This window comes from Leucopleurus acutus (genome assembly GCF_964270905.1).
Source record: "Leucopleurus acutus genome assembly, chromosome: 7".
Classification (NCBI taxonomy): domain Eukaryota; kingdom Metazoa; phylum Chordata; class Mammalia; order Artiodactyla; family Delphinidae; genus Leucopleurus; species Leucopleurus acutus.
Window position 1 is genome coordinate 95,676,423 of NC_139150.1, and position 18,628 is coordinate 95,695,050.

Genomic DNA, 18,628 nt, shown 5'->3' on the forward strand with positions numbered 1-18,628 from the left:
CTATACAGACAGCTGGGCAGACACGTTGAAGTGACTACAGGACGAGGTCTTTGCTTTCAGATACACTCCATTGACTTAATCACTCCAGGGACTTAATCAGAACTTGTTAGGAAATTAAATGGCGTTCAATCAGCAGCAGACTCCGAATCCAAGTTAGGAGAGACGAGTCACTCAGCACACTCAATATTTTTCCCCATGAACATAATTATTTCCTACTCAGAATGGAAGTGGAATTTGCACATGTCACGGACAGAGCCAAGGGGTCCTGAAACGTCTGAAGGATCATGAAAACGAGGACCAGCACTTTATTTGCAAATTATCCTGCAGGAAATGAATGGTACAAGTTTATCAGCAAAGTGTACACACCACCAGATACAATCACCACAGAGCCCAATGTAAATTTTAATAAGCTCCTTTCATATGATGGCGATCAGCTGAGCAAACATCATAGTCTGCACAGTGTCAGCAGCAAAGGTGACAAAGAGCACAGCACTTGCTGTAGTACAAGGACACACATAGTAAGCAGGCCCGCCCCCTGGCACGGTGCCCATCAGCTGAGGTTAAGTCCACGCTTACCTCTTTCAAGGATTTTAGAATTGAGATTAAGAGTTCAATTTCTCAAATTAAAAAACAAAAGTTTCGGTGATTTAACAAATTCCAAGTCTATATCCTTTAAAGAGCAAGGAGGCTGTGGTGCAGAGCATGGGAATGCAGGAAACAGGCAGTCACCCATGTGTCGAACTTGACTTCACTGCAATGAAGCACAGCTGCAGCGTTTGGGGACAGTGGGGGACCCCTGGAGCTGGAAAATAACAGGCGCGGGTCCTGGAAAAGGGGGACTTCTCCAGCACTGCTGGACTCAGCCCTGGATGCAGCCTCAAAAGGCAGTGTGGTTTGATCAAATGAACACAAAATAAAGCTAGCCCAAATTCGTTCAGGGAGCTGTACTGTTCCGCTCCCTTTTGCACACTGAATTCTACAGCTATTTCCCACACACTTCCTATCTGTCCCGCAGGCAAGGCTATATAAACTCACATACCCCTGGAGCGCCTCCATTTCTAGTTGCTTGCCTGGCCAGGGGTAGAAAGGCATGATGTTTGTTAGAACGGGGAGAGAGGGGTGATGTGTTCACCTCCTTTCCTTACTGAAATCAGCTGCAAACAGCTTGGGAGAAGGAAGCAGAAAACAGGCTTCACTTCACCCTTAATCCAGGACGAAGCCACTTCTAAGGGCCAACCTTGGATGCACCATTTTTTTTTTTTTTTTTTTTTTTTTGCAGTATGCGGGCCTCTCACTGTTGTGGCCTCTCCCGTTGCGGAGCACAGGCTCCGGATGCGCAGGCTCAGCGGCCATGGCTCACGGGCCCAGCCGTTCCGCGGCGTGTGGGATCTTCCGGGACTGGGGCACGAACCCGCGCCCCCTGCATCGGCAGGCGGACTGTCAACCACTGCACCACCAAGGAAGCCCAGCTGCACCATTTTATTTCTGGGTTAGGCCAGGGGGCCAGGCCACTTGCTAGGAGGGCTTACAGGTACAACAGTTCCAGGCCTCCAGCTGGCCTCCACAAGGCCTTTGGCCCCAGTCTCTGACTGGATTAATTCTCCACCATCCATACTGTATTCTAAGACTGACTACGTAAAGAGGTCACCTGACAGAATCAGCAATGGAAAGGTGGTTTCTTCTAAAATCCAACATGCAATGATTTACTCAATACAAAAAGAACGGGGTAAGAGAAAAATTTCCACGTTTCCTTTTCACTAATTTTACTTATATTTGATAATTTTCACTCAGAATTCTATCAGCTCCTTTTTCAGTATGAGATGTATGTGTGTGGGTGCATGTGTACAATCCCTTGAAAACTTTATTTGGTATAACTTCACATTTTTGGTACATGGAAATAATTTTATTTTCATACGGTAGCACAGGAGACATACAATCAATATTTTTTCCTAGCGTGTGCAATATATAAATTATTCACATTAAGAAAAATTAAGAACAGAAAGCTTCATATGCAGGAGGTATTTAAAAATGTATACCTAATTTTGAATTGGCGTTTTTGACAGTATACACTATTAGCTTTATAAATCTGAATGAAAATGACGATATACATTTGAACAAGTACACACAGGGGTCCACTCCAGATACTTAATTCAGTATATGGCTAACTCGCTCTTCACTTTGGTCGCTGGGATTCCAGATGCTGAGGCATACGTGAATCTGAAAGATACTTCCAGAAGTATATTTATTACACTGGCATTTTGAAGATTTCTCTTTCTTCTACTCTCCTTTATAACGAGGGGTCCTTTTCTCTTTAAAAGCAAGAAGACCTTCAAGTCTGTCTTTTGTTGGAATAGTCTAAGAGAAGCAAAACATTGTTATCTATGCCAAACAATAAAAACAATTGTAAAAGTTTAATAAGCTTTAACTAAGGAAACTACCTGGAAGACAATCTAAAATTTTGAAATCATTTGAACAATTTAAATTATGTGACCAAATTTATCATTCTAACTCTAAGATGCTTTTTTTCCCATTTCAAATATACTTGAATAAAATTGACTTTACTTTTTTTAGACAATTTTAGGTCTACCAAAAAACTGAGCAGAAAGTTCAGAGTTCCCATATACTCCCTCAAGCCCCCCCACTGCTTCCCCTATTATTAACATCCTGCATTAATGTGATACATTTGTTACAACTAATGAGCCAATATTAACACAATATTATTAACTAGTCCATAGTTTACATTAGGGATATTCCATGGGTTTTGACAAATGCATAATGTCATGTATCCACCATTACATTATCACAAAGAATAGTTTCATTACCCTCAACATCCCTAATGTGCCGCCTAGTCATACCTTATCCCCCACCCCACTGTCTTTTCCAGAATGTCATATAGTTGGAATCATATAGTATGCAGGCTTTTAAGACTGAAATCCTTCATTTAGTAATATGTATTTAAGGTTCCTTCCTGTCTCTTCCTGGTAGGATAGCTCATTTCCTTTCATTGCTGAATAACACCCCACTTATACATGTACTACAGTTTATCCATTCACCTACTGAAGGACATCTTGGTTGTTTCCAAGTTTTGCCATTAGGAATAAAGCTGCTATAAACACCGGTGTGTAGGATCTTGCGTGGACACAAGTTTTCAACTCATTTGGATAAATATGTAACAACATGATGGCTAGATCATGTAGTAAGACTATGTTAGAAATGGCCAAACAGCGGTATCTTGTTTTTATTTGCATTTCTTAATGACATATGATGTGAAGCATATTTACCTACGCTTATTTGCCATCTGTACATCTAATTTGGTGAGGTATCTCTTCAGACCTTATACCCAGTTTTTAATGGGTTATTTTCTTACTGTTGAGTTTTAAAAACTCTTTGTATGTCTTGGATACATGTCCTTTATCAGATATATGTTTTGCAAAGATATTTTTCCCAGTCTGTGGCTTGTCTTTTCATTCTCTTCACAGTGTCTCTTGCAGAGTAGAAGTTAATCTTAATAAAGTCAAACATCAATTTTTTCTTTCATGAATTACACTTTTGGTGTTATATCTAAAAAGCCATGGCCAAACTCAAGGTCTAGAATTTCTACTATATTATCTTCGAGAAGTTTTATAGTTTTTCACTTTACATGTAGGTCTATGGCCCATTTTGAGTTAATTTTTGTGAAGGGTGTAAGGTCAGTGTCTAGATTTTTTGTTTTGTTTTTTTTTTTGTAGTTGAATGTCCAGATGCTTCAGTACTATTCCTTTTTAAGACTATCTTTTCTTCATTGAATTGCCTTTCCTCTTTTGTCAAAGATCAGTTGACTATATTTGTATGAATCTACTTCTGGGCTCCCTATTCTGTTCCATTGATCTATGTGTCTTTTCTTTTGCTAGTACCACACTATTTTGATTATTGTAGCTTTACTGTAAGTCTTGCAGTCAAGTAGTGTCATTCCTCCAACCTTGTTCTTTAATAGTGTGTTGGCCAATCTGGGTCTTTGGACTTTCCATATAAACTTTAGAACTGGTTTGCCAATATTAAGAAAATAACTTTCTGGAATTTTTATTGGGATTGCATTGAATCTATGATCAAGTTGGGAAGAAGTGACATCTTAATAATATTGAGTCTTACTATTCATGAATATGGGATATCTTTTTTTTTTTTTTTTTTTTTGCGGTACGTGGGCCTCTCACTGTTGTGGCCTTTCCTGTTGTGGAGGACAGGCTCCGGATGCGCAGGCTCAGTGGCCATGGCTCATGGGCCCAGCTGCTCCGCAGCATGTGGGATCTTCCCAGACTGGGGCACGAACCCGTGTCCCCGGCATTGGCAGGCGGACTCTCAACCACTGAACCACCAGGGAAGCCCCTGGGATATCTATTTGTTTAAATTGTGATTTCTTTCACCAGAGTTCCCTCTTTAGCCTGTTGATATGATGAATTATATTAACTGACTTTTGAGTGTTGAACAAGCCTTGCATATCTGGGAAAAAATCTCACTTGGTTGTGGCATATAATTCCTTTTATATATTGTTGGAGGCAGCTTGCTAATATTTTGTTGAGGATTTCTATATGTATGTTCATGAGAGAAAATGGTGTGTAGTTTTCCTTTCTTGTAATGTCTTTAGTTTTGTTATCAGGCTAATACCGTCCTCATGGAATGAGTTAGGAAGTATTCCTTCTGCTTCTATTTTCTGGAAAAGATTGTAGATAATTGGTGTAATTTCTTCCTTAAATGGTTGGCAGAATTCACCAGTGAAACCATCTGCGCCCGGTGCTTCCTATTTCGGAAGTTTGTTAATTATTGATTTAATCTCTACAACAAACATAGGACTATTCATATTATATTTCTCCTTGGATAAATTTTGGTATATTTTGTCTTTCAAGGAATTGGTCCATTTCATCTAGGTTATCAGATTTGTGGGCATATATAGTTCACAGTATTCCTTTATCCTTTCAATGTCCATAGAATCAGCAGTAATAATCTTTCTTGCATTTCTGATATAATTTTTATCTTCCTTTTTCATTAATTATCCTGACTAGAAGTCTGTCAATTTTATAGATCTTTACAAAGAACCAACTTTTGGTTTTGTTTTCTATCTATTGTTTCCCCTTTTTCAATTTCACTGATTTCTGCTCTAAAGTATTATTTGTATTCTTCTGATTTGGGATTTAATTTGATCTTCTTTTTCCACTTTTGAAAAGTGCAAAGTTATTATTGATTTTAGATCCTTCTTCTTTTCTAATATACATATTTAATGCTATAAATTTCTCTCTAAACATTGTTTTTCATATAGTCCCACAAATTTTGATAAGTTGTATTTTCATTTTGATTTAGTTCAAAATATATTTTAATTCCTCTTGAGACTTTCTCTTTGACAAATGTTATTTAGAAGTATATTGCTTAACCTTATTAAAAAGATTACATCTCACCATTAATAGGTGGGGTTCCATCTATCTTTCTGTGATTGACTTCTAGTTTAATTCCATTGTGGTCTGATGGAATACTTTGTATGATTCCTGTTACATTTGATAAGATGTGGCCAAATATGCTTTTAAATATTTTCTTCAGACTCTGAGGTTGTCCATTTGTAAGAGGTTTGTAATTTAGTTCATTAATGGTATGTGTTCATCAATGACAGGTGGTAATTTATATATACAGACCAGGCGCAGAGTAACACTCTAGCTGTTGCTCCTAATTCATGATACTGCCATGCTTAAATGGGAGCTGACACAGTTTCCAATTCTCAGAAAAGGTAGAACAAAACTCTTTTGCTACTTTAGATGCCTTAAAACAAGCACCTAAAGTATCTTTCATTTTAAAAAGGATGGAAGGGGCTTCCCTGGTGGTGCAGTGGTTGAGAGTCCGCCTGCCGATGCAGGGGACACGGGTTCCTGCCCTGGTCCGGGAAGATCCCACATGCCGCGGAGCGGCTGGGCCCGTGAGCCATGGCCGCTGAGCCTGCGCGTCCGGAGCCTGTGCTCCACAACCACAACAGTGAGGGGCCCGTGTACAGCAAAAAAAAAAAAAAAAAAAAAGGATGGAAGAAAGGAAGGGAGGAAGGAAGATTTGTTCCTCTATAAAAAGCCCTATTAATTTGTGAACAAAAAAGAAAACTGTATATGTAATCAAACTAGTGAACTTTCAGTGGGTAGGAGGAAAGGCTCAGAACATCAGGAAAAGCCAATGAGTCTCAAATACTGATGTTTCCTGGAGGCACGTGCTCACAGCTGCCGTCTTCACACCTCTCTACCCTGGAGTGAGGGTTCAAGACCACACCCAGAAAACACAACATGAGCCAGAGAGACAGCTATAGCACAAATGGTACTAACTTAACTATTCTAAGCATTTTCTAAATTACATAGACAGGAGTCATTAGTATGTGGAACAGAATCAGTCATAAGAGCTGGTAACAGTCAAACAGCAGAAATAAATAATTTCAACCCATCTGTATGATTTTTTTAATAGTGTATATATATCATGGTTCAGTGATATATAATTTAGTTGACTTATACAGAAGGTAAAGGGTATCTGCATTGAATTTGTAGTTGTATTACATACCTGAGCATAACAAGCTTCTTCTATGGCTAATCCTGTTACTAAATCGACCTGAGGATAAAAATATAATTCATTTCAGCAAGAATTACTTTTAAAAATATGGTATACTCATAAATATAAATTCAAATTTAATAACTTTATTCCAAAAGAACAGAATTCTTTGATGTAATACAGCAAATAAGAAGTATGACCAGCACGAGAAACTCTGGAACCAGGTTGCCTGGGTTCAAATTCTGACTCTACCATATGGGAGCTGTGTAACCTTGGTTACCCAGGTTATTTAACCTCTCTTGCCTCGGAGAAGTGTATCTGAACAGGGAGTTAATTACAGTATGTATCAAATGGGGTTATTGTGAGGATCACATGAGTTAATCTAGGTGAAGTCTTTATAAACTACATAAGCTATACATTGGGTTGGCACATAGTTAGGGTCATATAAGGTTTTTGCTATTAGCATTGTTACTATTTTCTCTTTTTAGAGAAGTTTTTTTAATTAATTCATTTTATTTATTTTATTTTTGGCTGTGTTGAGTCTTCGTTGCTGCGCGTGGGCCTTCTCTAGCTGCGGCGAGCGGGGGTTACTCTTCGTTGTGGTGCGCGGGCTTCTCATTGCCGATGGCTTCTCTTGTTGCGGAGCACGGGCTCTAGGCGCGTGGGCTTCAGTAGTTGTGGCACGCAGGTTTAGTTGTCGTGGCTCGCGGGCTCTAGAGCGCACGCTCAGTAGTTGTGGTGCACAGGCTTAGTTGCTCCACGGCATGTGGGATCTTCCCGGACCAGGGCTCGAACCCGTGTTCCCTGCATTGGCAGGCGGATTCTTAACCTCTGCACCACCAGGGAAGTCCCAGCATTGTTATTACTATGTAAGAATTTTTAAAAACCAAATACTTTGTAAATTTTTAAAAATGTATTTATTACTAACATATTTAACCTCTTTTTACTGCTGTGAAGGCCAGGAAAATATAGTGGCTCTGGGTCTGCAAGGAAGAAATATCTTTCTTCAAAATTCCTGTAGTTAATTTATCCAAAATACAACTGCTGCAATGAAAAGCCCAATGTAAATGGGTACCTGCATTGCTCCCTTGCCCTGCTTACTTCTCCCCTGTCCTGGGGCCTCCACTCCTTTGGAGCTATCTCTCCAGAGTAACCCCAGGGCCCCCTGCAGGGTTTATGTGTGTCTCACTGCAGAAAGCACATCAAGAAGTTAAAGATGGTCTCCATCTTTAGGAGGAGCTTTGAGCCAGGAAGTTCTCCTTAGAACATTTTTTTATAATATGATACTGGTGCTGAGAATACACAGAATGCCCTTTTCCTTTGGTTTTCTATGAACTACTAGCCAATAAATCTATTAACTCAATGGCATAAATAATAAGCATGTCATATGCTGCAGCGCATCAGTGAAATTACTGAATTCTGTGATTATGATACTGAAGCAACAACAGATATAAGCAGAATGCAATCGCTGATGTAGCTAAAAAGAACCTCAGTAGCTTTCAGTAATCATAGCAGTGAAACAGCTATATTTTAGAATATTAAAAAATAATGGTTCATTTAAGTTAAATCTCCACTACCTATTCCAACAAGAAACTCAAACTTAAGGCACTCACCTCCATCCCTTGATTAATTGCTAATTTTGCCACTCTCATTGCAACAGGTCCCTAAAATTCAAATTAAAGAAACATATTTTAATTATTTATGCAAATCATGTTGTACATCTCAGTCAAATTCAGAAATTCCCTTTGCTGGATCCATGGCATAGAGGCAACAACGGCTGTAAGATAGTTGACGGAAAATTTATTTTAGGAGTCTTGCAAGGCCTTAATTAAACAGCAATTGTAATAATCTATTGCACCACCATGTTACACAGATTTCATAGCATGCTGTAGCACAGCAAACTATATGCTTGGAGGTCAGCAGGTGGTATGTGTCCAGTAGAGGGCTTTTAATTGTTCAGCAAATTTCCCTACAAGTTAAGTAGGAAAAAGAAAAGGAGATAAAGTGTTTGGCACAATAATATACCCATGAGTGGTTCGACAGAACCCTGGGCTTGAGATGAGGCTGACACTATTGATTAACATGGGATTCAGATATCATCTGTTTCAGGCAGTGGAGCTGTATCTTTCTTCCCTGAGCATCAATAACTAACCACGATGATGATGTATTAGTAAAGATGCGTCCTCCAGGCAGTGCTCCCACATCACACAAAAGCTTCAAGTCCAAATAAGTCCTTCAGGATCTGTGAGGGTCACAGAGGAAAGAATTGGGAGTCCTCTGCGAGAAGGGACACATAACTTTGTCTTAGAAACCATAATCCTCCAGATGGAATTTGATTATTTGATCACATTTTAAATCCCTGAAAATTGTTTATTGGGTGATGAATTAGAACTTAATGGCATGTTTTTTTTCGTTTTTTTTGCGGTACGCGGGCCTCTCACTGTTGTGGCCTCTCCCATTGCGGAGCACAGGCTCCGGACGCGCAGGTTCAGCGGCCATGGCTCACGGGCTCAGCCGCTCCGCGGCATGTGGGATCTTCCCGAACCGGGTCACGAACCCGCGTCCCCTGCATTGGCAGGTGGACTCCCAACCCCTGCGCCACCAGGGAAGCCCCAATGGCATGTTTTAAAGCATCTTTTGAATTAAAATGCAAGAGGCTCTAAATAACAGGCACAACAGAGGACTCCAATAAGTAAATGGATAAATGTACGATGGCATGAAAAATGCCATTTTTCGGTTATCTACTTTAACCTATCTAAATTCTCTTCCTAAATCACATGATGAAAAATCTTTTTCAGAGACTGCAATTTTCCGAGGCTTAGGCCTCGGATTCTTAGTTAGAATCCTTCCAGATGTGATTTGTATGTATGTTACACATACTAGTTTTTTTAATTTCTTTCAAGATCATCAATTCTTTTTTTTTTTTTTTAACAGAGTGCTCCTCTCAACAAGATACTTATCCATTCACTTTTATTACCAGTTGACCCAGACAAGTGCTAGTCAAACTTCCATATGCACACAACTCCCCAAGCCCCTGGTTAAAATGGAGATGCAGATTCAGGGGTCTGGCATGGGCCGGGGATTCTGCAAGTCTAACATGTTCCCAGCGGACGCCTGGACTGCTAGTCCACAGATCACACTTTGGGCAGCAAGGTTTATAAAACTGGAGAAACAGGAAAATGAAAATGCTATTAGATATAATGCTTAATTAGTTTCTCTTTTAAAATAAAAAACCAGTGCCTCTTCTTTATATACAAACTTTTTTCCTAAGATAGAAAAATGGAAGTAACATATAATACAGAAATCACCTAGAAATACTAATTTTATAGAAGCTTTCTAATTATTTAGAAGACTAATCATTTAGTAACAAGGTCTGTAAAAATGAAGATTATTCCACCTCAAATTCTGTTTTGTAACTTTTGTATACAGTTTCACAGTTACACATTTTCCAAAGTCATTTGACATCTCCCTTCACCTGGGGAAAAATTAATTTCAGCAATTAATGTTCTCAGAGGCATGTCCTTCAGATGAAAGAGACGATGAGTTCTGCCTGGTTTACCACGTGGTAGGGTGCAGCCAGATGTCAGGTTGGAGGTGGGGAGAAGGGGGCTCTCGGGCGGGGTTGAGCTGTGGGCAGTGATGGCATTAACAGCACTGCAGTCACAGGAGAAAGAGCCAGTTCCCAGGAGTGAGATAAGGAACCTGAACCACAGAGGTGCCAAGGGGCTAATGAGCCACCTGGGCAGAGCTCTGGAATAGGGAGCTGAACGCTCCCATCCAAGGATCAGGAGAGGCTGTGAATCTCAGAACTCGGGAGCTGTTTTTTTTTTTAAAAAAACTAGTAAAAATCTTTTCTACTTGATCTCTCTCCATCAATTCAGAGTATAAGACTCTGTGTTACCTCATATGGGGAATAAACTATATAAGGTCCCTGCCCTGAAAGAGCTTATAGCTCATAACTTAACTGAGAAGGACTGAGGTAGCATCAACAGCAGGCAGTGTGGTTTTAGAAACCAACTCAAATGAGAGGACCCGTCTGACAGCTCTCAGGGGACAGGTACATCACAGCAGACCTGGGCCTTGTCTTACAACAAAGAACTCCAAGGATGTCTCCCGAAACTGGATGCGAAACTCCAGACAAATGTGGAGGGTGCATGCATTTTTCTAGAGAGAGATTTCATGAGATTTCCCAAAAGGACCCATGGCCTTTGGTTACAAATACTGAGAGGTTACAAATACTGTTTGAGTTAGAGAGGAAGTAATTTTGACTCCAGAAGTTATAAAACTTTACACGCCATTAGGAATAAAGACAAGTCACTAATTGTTTACATAACAAAAATCCTTTAATCCATGATTTCAGAAGAAAGGAATATTTGAAAAATACTCCTAAAAGAGTGAGAGAACCAAGAAACCCCTAATACAGGTCCCTAGATGCGCTGTTGTTAATATTACTCATGAGGATTATGATCTGTGAGTAAATGTGCAGTGAGTCCCAGATTTGAAGTGTGATTGTGAGGAAGCATATTGTGCACAAAGGAGTTAAAACAATGCCTACATCACCATAAAAACAAACACAATAAGACACACAACTGGTGCTGTTCAAGCAGGTTATCTCAGGTTATGGGATCTCAATGAAAGCTCACTTGGCATAATCGACTCTGGGCTCCTTACTTGTGTTTCAGTTTGGGGGCGATCCAGTGTGACAGCCCATCCGTCACTGTTTCTCTTCATGTGTACAGTTCAGGTCAGAAGGGCTAACTTAAGTTGCTGGCAAGTTCTGTCCCACGTGATAAACATGTATGTGATATATTATCAACGTATGGCTACAATAGGGGCCTCAGATTATCTTCAAATCTTAATTTTAATTCTGAAGGCTCTTAATATTAATCTAGTCAATTTGTTATAAAGTTATCTAAAAAGAGTAAAAGAAGGAAATGCAATTAAAGTACCTGAGGTAAAAACTCTCTTGCTAGGTCCAAGGCCTTTCTATAGGCAGCATCACCCTCCTGGTTCTGTTCCAGAACATGGCTGATCAAGCCCACTGCTTTGGCTGCTTGGCCATCGAGCACACGTGCAGAGAAGATGAGCTCTTTGGCCAGGGACATCCCAATGGCACGTGGCAGTCGCTGCGTGCCCCCTGCACAGGGGATGAGACAGAAAATGCAGGCAATGATTTGTCACCCTTTCCTTTTAACACTTCAATGTTTCATTTCTTCTTTTATAAAAACAAACCAGGGCCAGAAGTTTATATGTCAAAATTAGTAACTGGAAAACTACTTCAAGACAGAACCTAATTTCTTAATTAGTTTATAAAATTATTAATATCCCCAAAGTACTTAAGAACCTTATATCATTATTAAGTGATCCTGACACTGACCATTACTTGCACCATGGCTGGTGTGTTTCTGAATCCAATCCACAATCATTACCAAGTCAGGAACCACAGGGTGCACCGCAGTTGAGGGGGTCAGGGGCTGGTTGGGGAAGGAGTTTTCTCTCCCTCAGAAGGTTCACCAGAGGAATGACAGGTCCATCAAGCTTGGTATTTCGCTTTCAGTTTAGATAAAACATCAAATTCTGAGCAATTCAACTCATGTGCTTTTGAAGACTCATTTACAATTTACAGTAAATGAACCATAAACTAATTTTAATTTAACGAAAATAAAAACAGATAATTACTCATGAAAATAGGCTTCGTCCCGGGGTTTTATTTTTCCGTGCAAGTACTAATCATCCCCTGATGCATTAATCCATTAGATCCATCTATCTGCTCACCCCAATATCTTTGAGTGAAGAGACAGGGATCTCATTAAATAGAAAGCTGGACAAAAGCAGGTAATATTCTGACTCGGAGCTTCAATTTCTACCAATAAGAATATGAAAATAGCTGCAAATCCTAAATCTTATCTTATAAGTCTTATCCTTAAAGTGGCGGCTGGACTGCCCAGGAGGCCAAGGAAAAGCTGACTGCGAAGGTTCAGAAGACAAAAAGCAAACTGATGGCCAAACATCGGAACAAGCTCACTGTGTTTCTCTGGCCCATAAAGTTTAAACTTTTTTTTTTCTGCACTAGTTACCAACATTTATAAACTGGATGGGTAATTTCATATAAAAGCTAACTTGTACCTGGAAGTTAACTGCAGCTGCACCTTTTAGATGCAAATGCACTCGAGTCTGCCACAGCCTCCACCACTTCCTGCTACTCCAGTACTACAGACTGAGAAGTTTTGATTTTCTTTAAGCAACATTAAAAGGCAGGCAAAATATACTCTTATTCACATCTCAACCAAAAGTGGGGGGGAGACAAGTTTCAAGAAAGCATATTTCCCTTCAATAATTAAGTACATTCCTACATGTTTAACAAACAAAGCACACCAGCATTGGAAGAACATAGCTTATGATGCTATTATTAAGCAACCATGTTGAGAACGATGACCATGTTTTGAAAATATAGGTGATTAGAAAAAAAAAAAGAAACAAAAATAAACCTCAAAAGGATTGACATTTTCAGTAGGGATTGTTTTTGAACATTAAATGAGTACTGCTTCTGTAAATTGCAGTTACTTACTGCTCACACAGCCCAAGCAGTTATAGATGGTAAGTTTAAAGGTATTTTACACAACGTGGCAACAAACACGTGTGAAAAAATGAAGCACTGACAAATTTAAATCTAACTGTAAACAATGATGTTGCTCAGTGTAGTAAAGATAGGTCTGAAAACTTACGGAACAAGCTATATGGAACAGACAAGTTATTTACGGTGTTTCCAATGGCAGCTGATTAGAACAGAGATGTAAATAATACAACCCAGATAGCTACATTTACTCATGGAGCTGATGAGGATTTTCATGAGACTAAAGTACATACGGATATAGTATTCATGATAAGCACATGTTAGGAAATGATTCTCTGTTGTGTTCTGTGAAAAGTTTAATGTAGATTGGTCGAAATCAACAAATGTGACCCTCAACAGTCATTGTTAGTGCTGCACTTTTTATTCAAAGGAAATTCAATATTTTGCAAGTCCACTTAAGCCCATTCATCATATTATTTTGTTTATGGAATGATTCTCCAGGAATAAAGATTTTATAAATATTTAACAAAGGAACAGTCATGAAACTAACACCATGAAACAGAGCTGAATGGCACTGAACTCTAAGCTTTGATGGATGAAATGGATGCAAACCTAACTGTCTGCTGCAGGGCATGATGTGAGTGTGAGAGGCTTGGTGCTGAAGAGACCTTTCTGTTCTGTTGAAAACACTGCATCATAGGATCCAAGGAAAAATCCTCAACTTGGCTCACCAACTAACACCGCATCCAAGATTTGGCTTTTTTGGTTGACATCACAAGCTATCTACTCTAGGAACCTCATGTAAGTGCAATCATACAGTATTTGTCCTTCTGTATGATGGACAGAAGTATGTGTCAGAACTCCATTCCTTTGTAAGGCTGAATAGTACTCCGTTACATGAATATGTTTTGTTTATTCTTTCATCTACTGAGGAACACTTGGGCTGCTTCCATCTTTGGCTATAAGGAATAATACTGCTATGAATACGTGTACACAAACATCTCTTCAAGACCCTGCTTTCAATTCTTTTGAGTAGATACCCAGAAGTGGAATTGCTGGAACATAGAGTAAATGCGTGTTTAATTTTTTTGAGAAACAGCCACACTGTTTTCCATAGCAGCTTCACCATTTTATACTCCCACCAATAGGGTACAAGTGTTCTAACTTCCCCACATTCTTACCAACACTTGTTACTTTGTGTTTGTTTTTCGATGGTAGCCATCCTAATGGGTGTGAAGTGGAATCTCATTGTGGTTTTTGATTTGCATTTCCCTAACAACTAGTGATACTGAGCATCTTTTCATGTGCTTATTGGCCATTTGTATATCTTCTTTTTAATTGGGTTGTTCTGCTGTGGTTGAGTTGAAAGAGTTCTTTATATATTCTGGATATCAATTCCTTATCAGATACATGACTTGCAAATATTTTCTCCCAATTCATGGGTTGCTTTTTCACTGTTGACAGTATCCTTTGAGGCATGCAAGTTTTTAATTTTGATGAAATCCAATTTATCTATTTTTTCTTTTGCTGCCTTTGCTTTTGGTGTCACAGCCAAGAAATAATTGCCAAATCCAATGTCATAAGTTTTTCCACTGTTTTCTTCTAAGTTTTGTACTTTCAACTCTTACATTAAGGTATCTGATCCATTTCGAGGTAATTTTTGTATATAGTATAAGGTAAGGGTCCAACTTCACTCTTTTGCGGGCAGAAATCCAGTTTCCCTAACCCTACTTGTCAAAAGGGACATTCTTAAATAGTTACACAAATATGTGATTTAATTTGCTCATTCTTACCAAAACTTTATCTTTAGGAAACCTGTTTGGTAAGAAATTATCTGGCCCACTTTCATATGCTGCATTCAGTTTGCAGAAATCAAAGACTGATAGTTTGAACTATATTTTTACTTTATGGAATTAAAGGTAACTGACCCTTCACTGGCTCCAGGTATATAATTTCAACCTTTATAAAAATGATATGACCTGTTCAGTTTGCCTTTGTCAATTAATACTGATAGTGTGAGCAACGAGCCGTACAAATGGAAGTTACTGAACTGCAGTACAATACGACACAAAAAACTGAATATGATTGATGTGGAATCTCAAACTTCTACAACCATCTCAGGAATAGTTACTCCAAACAGAAAATATTTTTATGCCAACATTCTAGTCCAGTTTGGAAGTACTTCTGCTTATGAACAGCTATTTTCTATTATGAAATAAAGCAATTAGCTCATTAGGGAAGCAAGGTTCACTATAGCATTGCATCCTGCAACTCGAGAGACAAGATGTGCCACTGAGACCTGGTGTGGAAGAAAAGGCATCAGATATTTTAAGTTCCAAATACAAAAGAAGTACTAGAGAGAATTTATTTCAATTCATCTATTATTAATTCTGAATACTAAATTCCAATATTAGCTTAGAGTTAGGTAGAAGAGAAGACAGTGTGCTGTATTTCTGTTAGTTGATTTTCTTACACCAGGCCTGCTTCTATAGATCACACAACCTGCTTAGTTCCAATAGGGATTTGAGTTCAGGATCACTAAAGTGCCATCTCTAGATACAGTCTTGATGATTGGAGAAATTAAACAGTAGAACTAAAAATAGGGTTTTCCCCAGTGGAATTAAAATCATTCCACTCTGACAGCCACCCTAATGTATTCAAAATCACACAGGTCTGAGACTCTATTCCAACTTACACTAGTGTCCATCCCAAGAGCTTCCAGCATGGAGCCCTGACTCCTAGTTGGGCCCTGCTCTGAGACTCACAGAGTTTTAGTAACTTGCCCAAAGTCACAAAGTTAGGTTGTAGAAATAGGATCCAAACCTACCTCTGCCTGATTCTTATCTACTACGTGGTAAGACAGTAAAGAGCAACTTATGAAATAAGTTTGTAAGCTGCTTGATAAAAGGTATGGTATATATAAGTAGGTACATAATATAAGTAGGCATATACATATACCAAATGTATCTAGAAAGTTGTCTCTGTGGGATCAGCTGATAGATAATGATCACTTTTTATTCATTTTGCCTGACTGTATTTCAAAACTGTTCTGCAACAGTAATATGACACTGTAATAGGAATAAAAGTGCTACACTAATTTTGAAGAGCACAGTACAAGGAGACAAAGAGCCAACCACCTGGCAAAAGCCTCTCAAGCCACTTCCTGCCTGTGTCCCCAAGAAGTTCTCCAGGATCTGGGAAGCCTCAGCTCTCCTGGGTTGCAATGTTAACACTAAGGGACCATGGTGTCAGGAGGTCATACACTCCCGTGACACTCTTGGCAGGTACCCCACAGTACTACCAAATACGAGAAGTATGAACGGAAGCTGAATCAGCTGTATTTCTGTCAGTTTTCACAATAACTCACAAGGCTCCTGCTAAAATACAAGTAATTTAACCCTTTCCAGGGGCAGTAAATTCAGAGCATGTTTTGCTTCCACAAAAAACAACTACTGTTGAGTCACTTCATCATCTACCAGAAAAAGGCGTTCTGTGGTGGCCCATGAATCCTCATGAAGATCCATCAGAGTAATAAGCAGAAACAGCGTGCCAAAGCCACATTACTATGAAGAGGAAGCATCTTGGACACTGACCCTTCCCTTGCTACTGTGGGAATGCTCAGAAAATGCCAGTTGTTTTCTAAGGCTTTTTGCTTTGGCTCTGTCATCAAGGAGATTCTGATTCCGTGGGTGCTGCTGACCCACTGCTATAAAACATGAGGTAGGAGATGATTCATTTTTAATGAGGCAACAGAATTTACATAACCAAGTGAATATGCACCATTTCAGAATAGTCACCCCAAATGCTGTATACTTGTTATTCAGGACCATTTTAGAATTCCTCTTTTGGAACTCATTTCCAAAATGACACATTTATTCACTCATTCAAGTGGTTATTGCAGCTTCCTGTTCTGGGAAGATGGATACAGCTGTGAACTAAACAAACCCCAGCTCCCAGGAGCTGACACTCCTGTGGGGAAGCCCACAATAAGCAAATAAATACATACTGTTAGTTGGAGAGTAGAGTGTATCAGGGTGTGGGGTGTATACAGTTTAGACAGGATGGCCAAGGAGGGGCTCGGAGGAGGTGACACTAGAGCCAAGAACAAAAGGAACCAAGGAGTGGATACTGCACAGGTCTTGTGGGGACCATGTCTGACTCACAGAGCAGCACAGGGAGACCAGAATGGCTGGAGCAGGCCCAGATCCCATAGGTCCCCTGGGCCTGGAAGGACCTATGGACTACTGTGAGGATGACAGAAAGCCACGGGGCATCTGAGAGCATCTTCTGAAAACAGTGGTGTGGGAACATCAATCACTAGTGGAGATTTGGGTTTGAGGACAAGCTATGGTCATTATGAGCCACGAAGATGGAGGAGGTAGGTAGATGTTCATACTACTTGTGGCAGGGCTCCAACAGGCTCAAAGAGAAATTTCAGAACAACTACCCACATGCTTTCGATGTCTGTCATGTTTCGGCTACCCAACACCCACTGCCCCCCATTAAAATCCTGGTCTTGCTTTTGGAGAACACTCCGCCACATATACCCTGCTGTATTCAACCTGGGACAGTAAAGAATCCCTCCAGTGGAAACCAAGATCCTCCTTCTCTCTGCCCTGGAACAGCAGGGCAGGCATCCGAGTCACGTTTGGTCCACTGGATGTTACTTCTCAGGACTAGGAGTCCTGAATGGGTGATCTTGTAACATGGAGACTTTCTATGCTTACAGGCAATGCAGGGGCAGAGATGTGCCAACCTGGTGATTCTTGTATTGTGTTCTTGCAATGGTGCAGACTGTGTGTTTCCAGGGCCACTAAGGTCTAGTTTGGGCTCTAAGCCTTATTCTCTAGCCAGCTATTGATTCTGGGAACCTTGCAATAAATTTCCTCTTCATGTAGGGTAGCCAAAGTCAATTTCTACTGTGTGCTTTCCAATATCATGAATGATACAGTGACATACCAGGAGTTTTGTTTTTCTCTCTCTTTCAAAAATAGTTAGATGAAGCTGGATGGGAGCTTATTTGTTCTGCTTTTCCCAGGTAAAATCCATTCGTTCAATCTCTTAATTTATTGGTCAAGTGACCCAGTATGTGCCAGACGCTGTCTCAGGTGCTGAACAAACAGTAGTGAACCAGATAGGCCGTCCTAGATCTTACAAAGCTTACATCTTACATAAAGAAAGGGAAGAACAAGACCAATAAACAAGCACATGGACAAGAGAGAACTGAGGTTGTGGCGAGTGTTACGAAGAGAATTTAAGGCCGGGAAAAAGGTTCTGAGATAATCATAAGATGACTAATTTAGATTGGGTGGTTGGGGAGGCCCACGTCTGAATGCTAACAGGGCAGCGACATGATCAGACAGAATACCCAATGATGAGATCAGCCATGCAAGGGCCCTAAGGGGAAGCCAAGCTCAGCACTGAGGAAGAGAAGGAGGCCACTGTTGCTATGGCGAGAAGGCTGTGAGGGAAGTGGCAGCAGTGAAGTTGGACAAGCAGGGTTCAGATCAC

General features: G+C 39.9%; 1 protein-coding gene across 1 annotated transcript in view; it reads right to left on the reverse strand.

Annotated features, from left to right (window-relative positions):
• Window positions 1-1,633: 1,633 nt before the first annotated feature.
• The window catches only part of AUH (AU RNA binding methylglutaconyl-CoA hydratase), a 162,335-nt gene continuing 145,340 nt past the window's right edge, over window positions 1,634-18,628 (reverse strand). The window contains exons 7-10 of the mRNA XM_082841990.1: window positions 11,493-11,680; window positions 8,157-8,207; window positions 6,556-6,603; window positions 1,634-2,355 (exon numbers count right to left, since the gene is read on the reverse strand). Of these exons, the coding sequence (XP_082698116.1) occupies window positions 2,278-2,355; window positions 6,556-6,603; window positions 8,157-8,207; window positions 11,493-11,680 (365 nt within the window). The 3' untranslated portion in view covers window positions 1,634-2,277. The remainder of the gene's footprint in view (window positions 2,356-6,555; window positions 6,604-8,156; window positions 8,208-11,492; window positions 11,681-18,628) is intronic.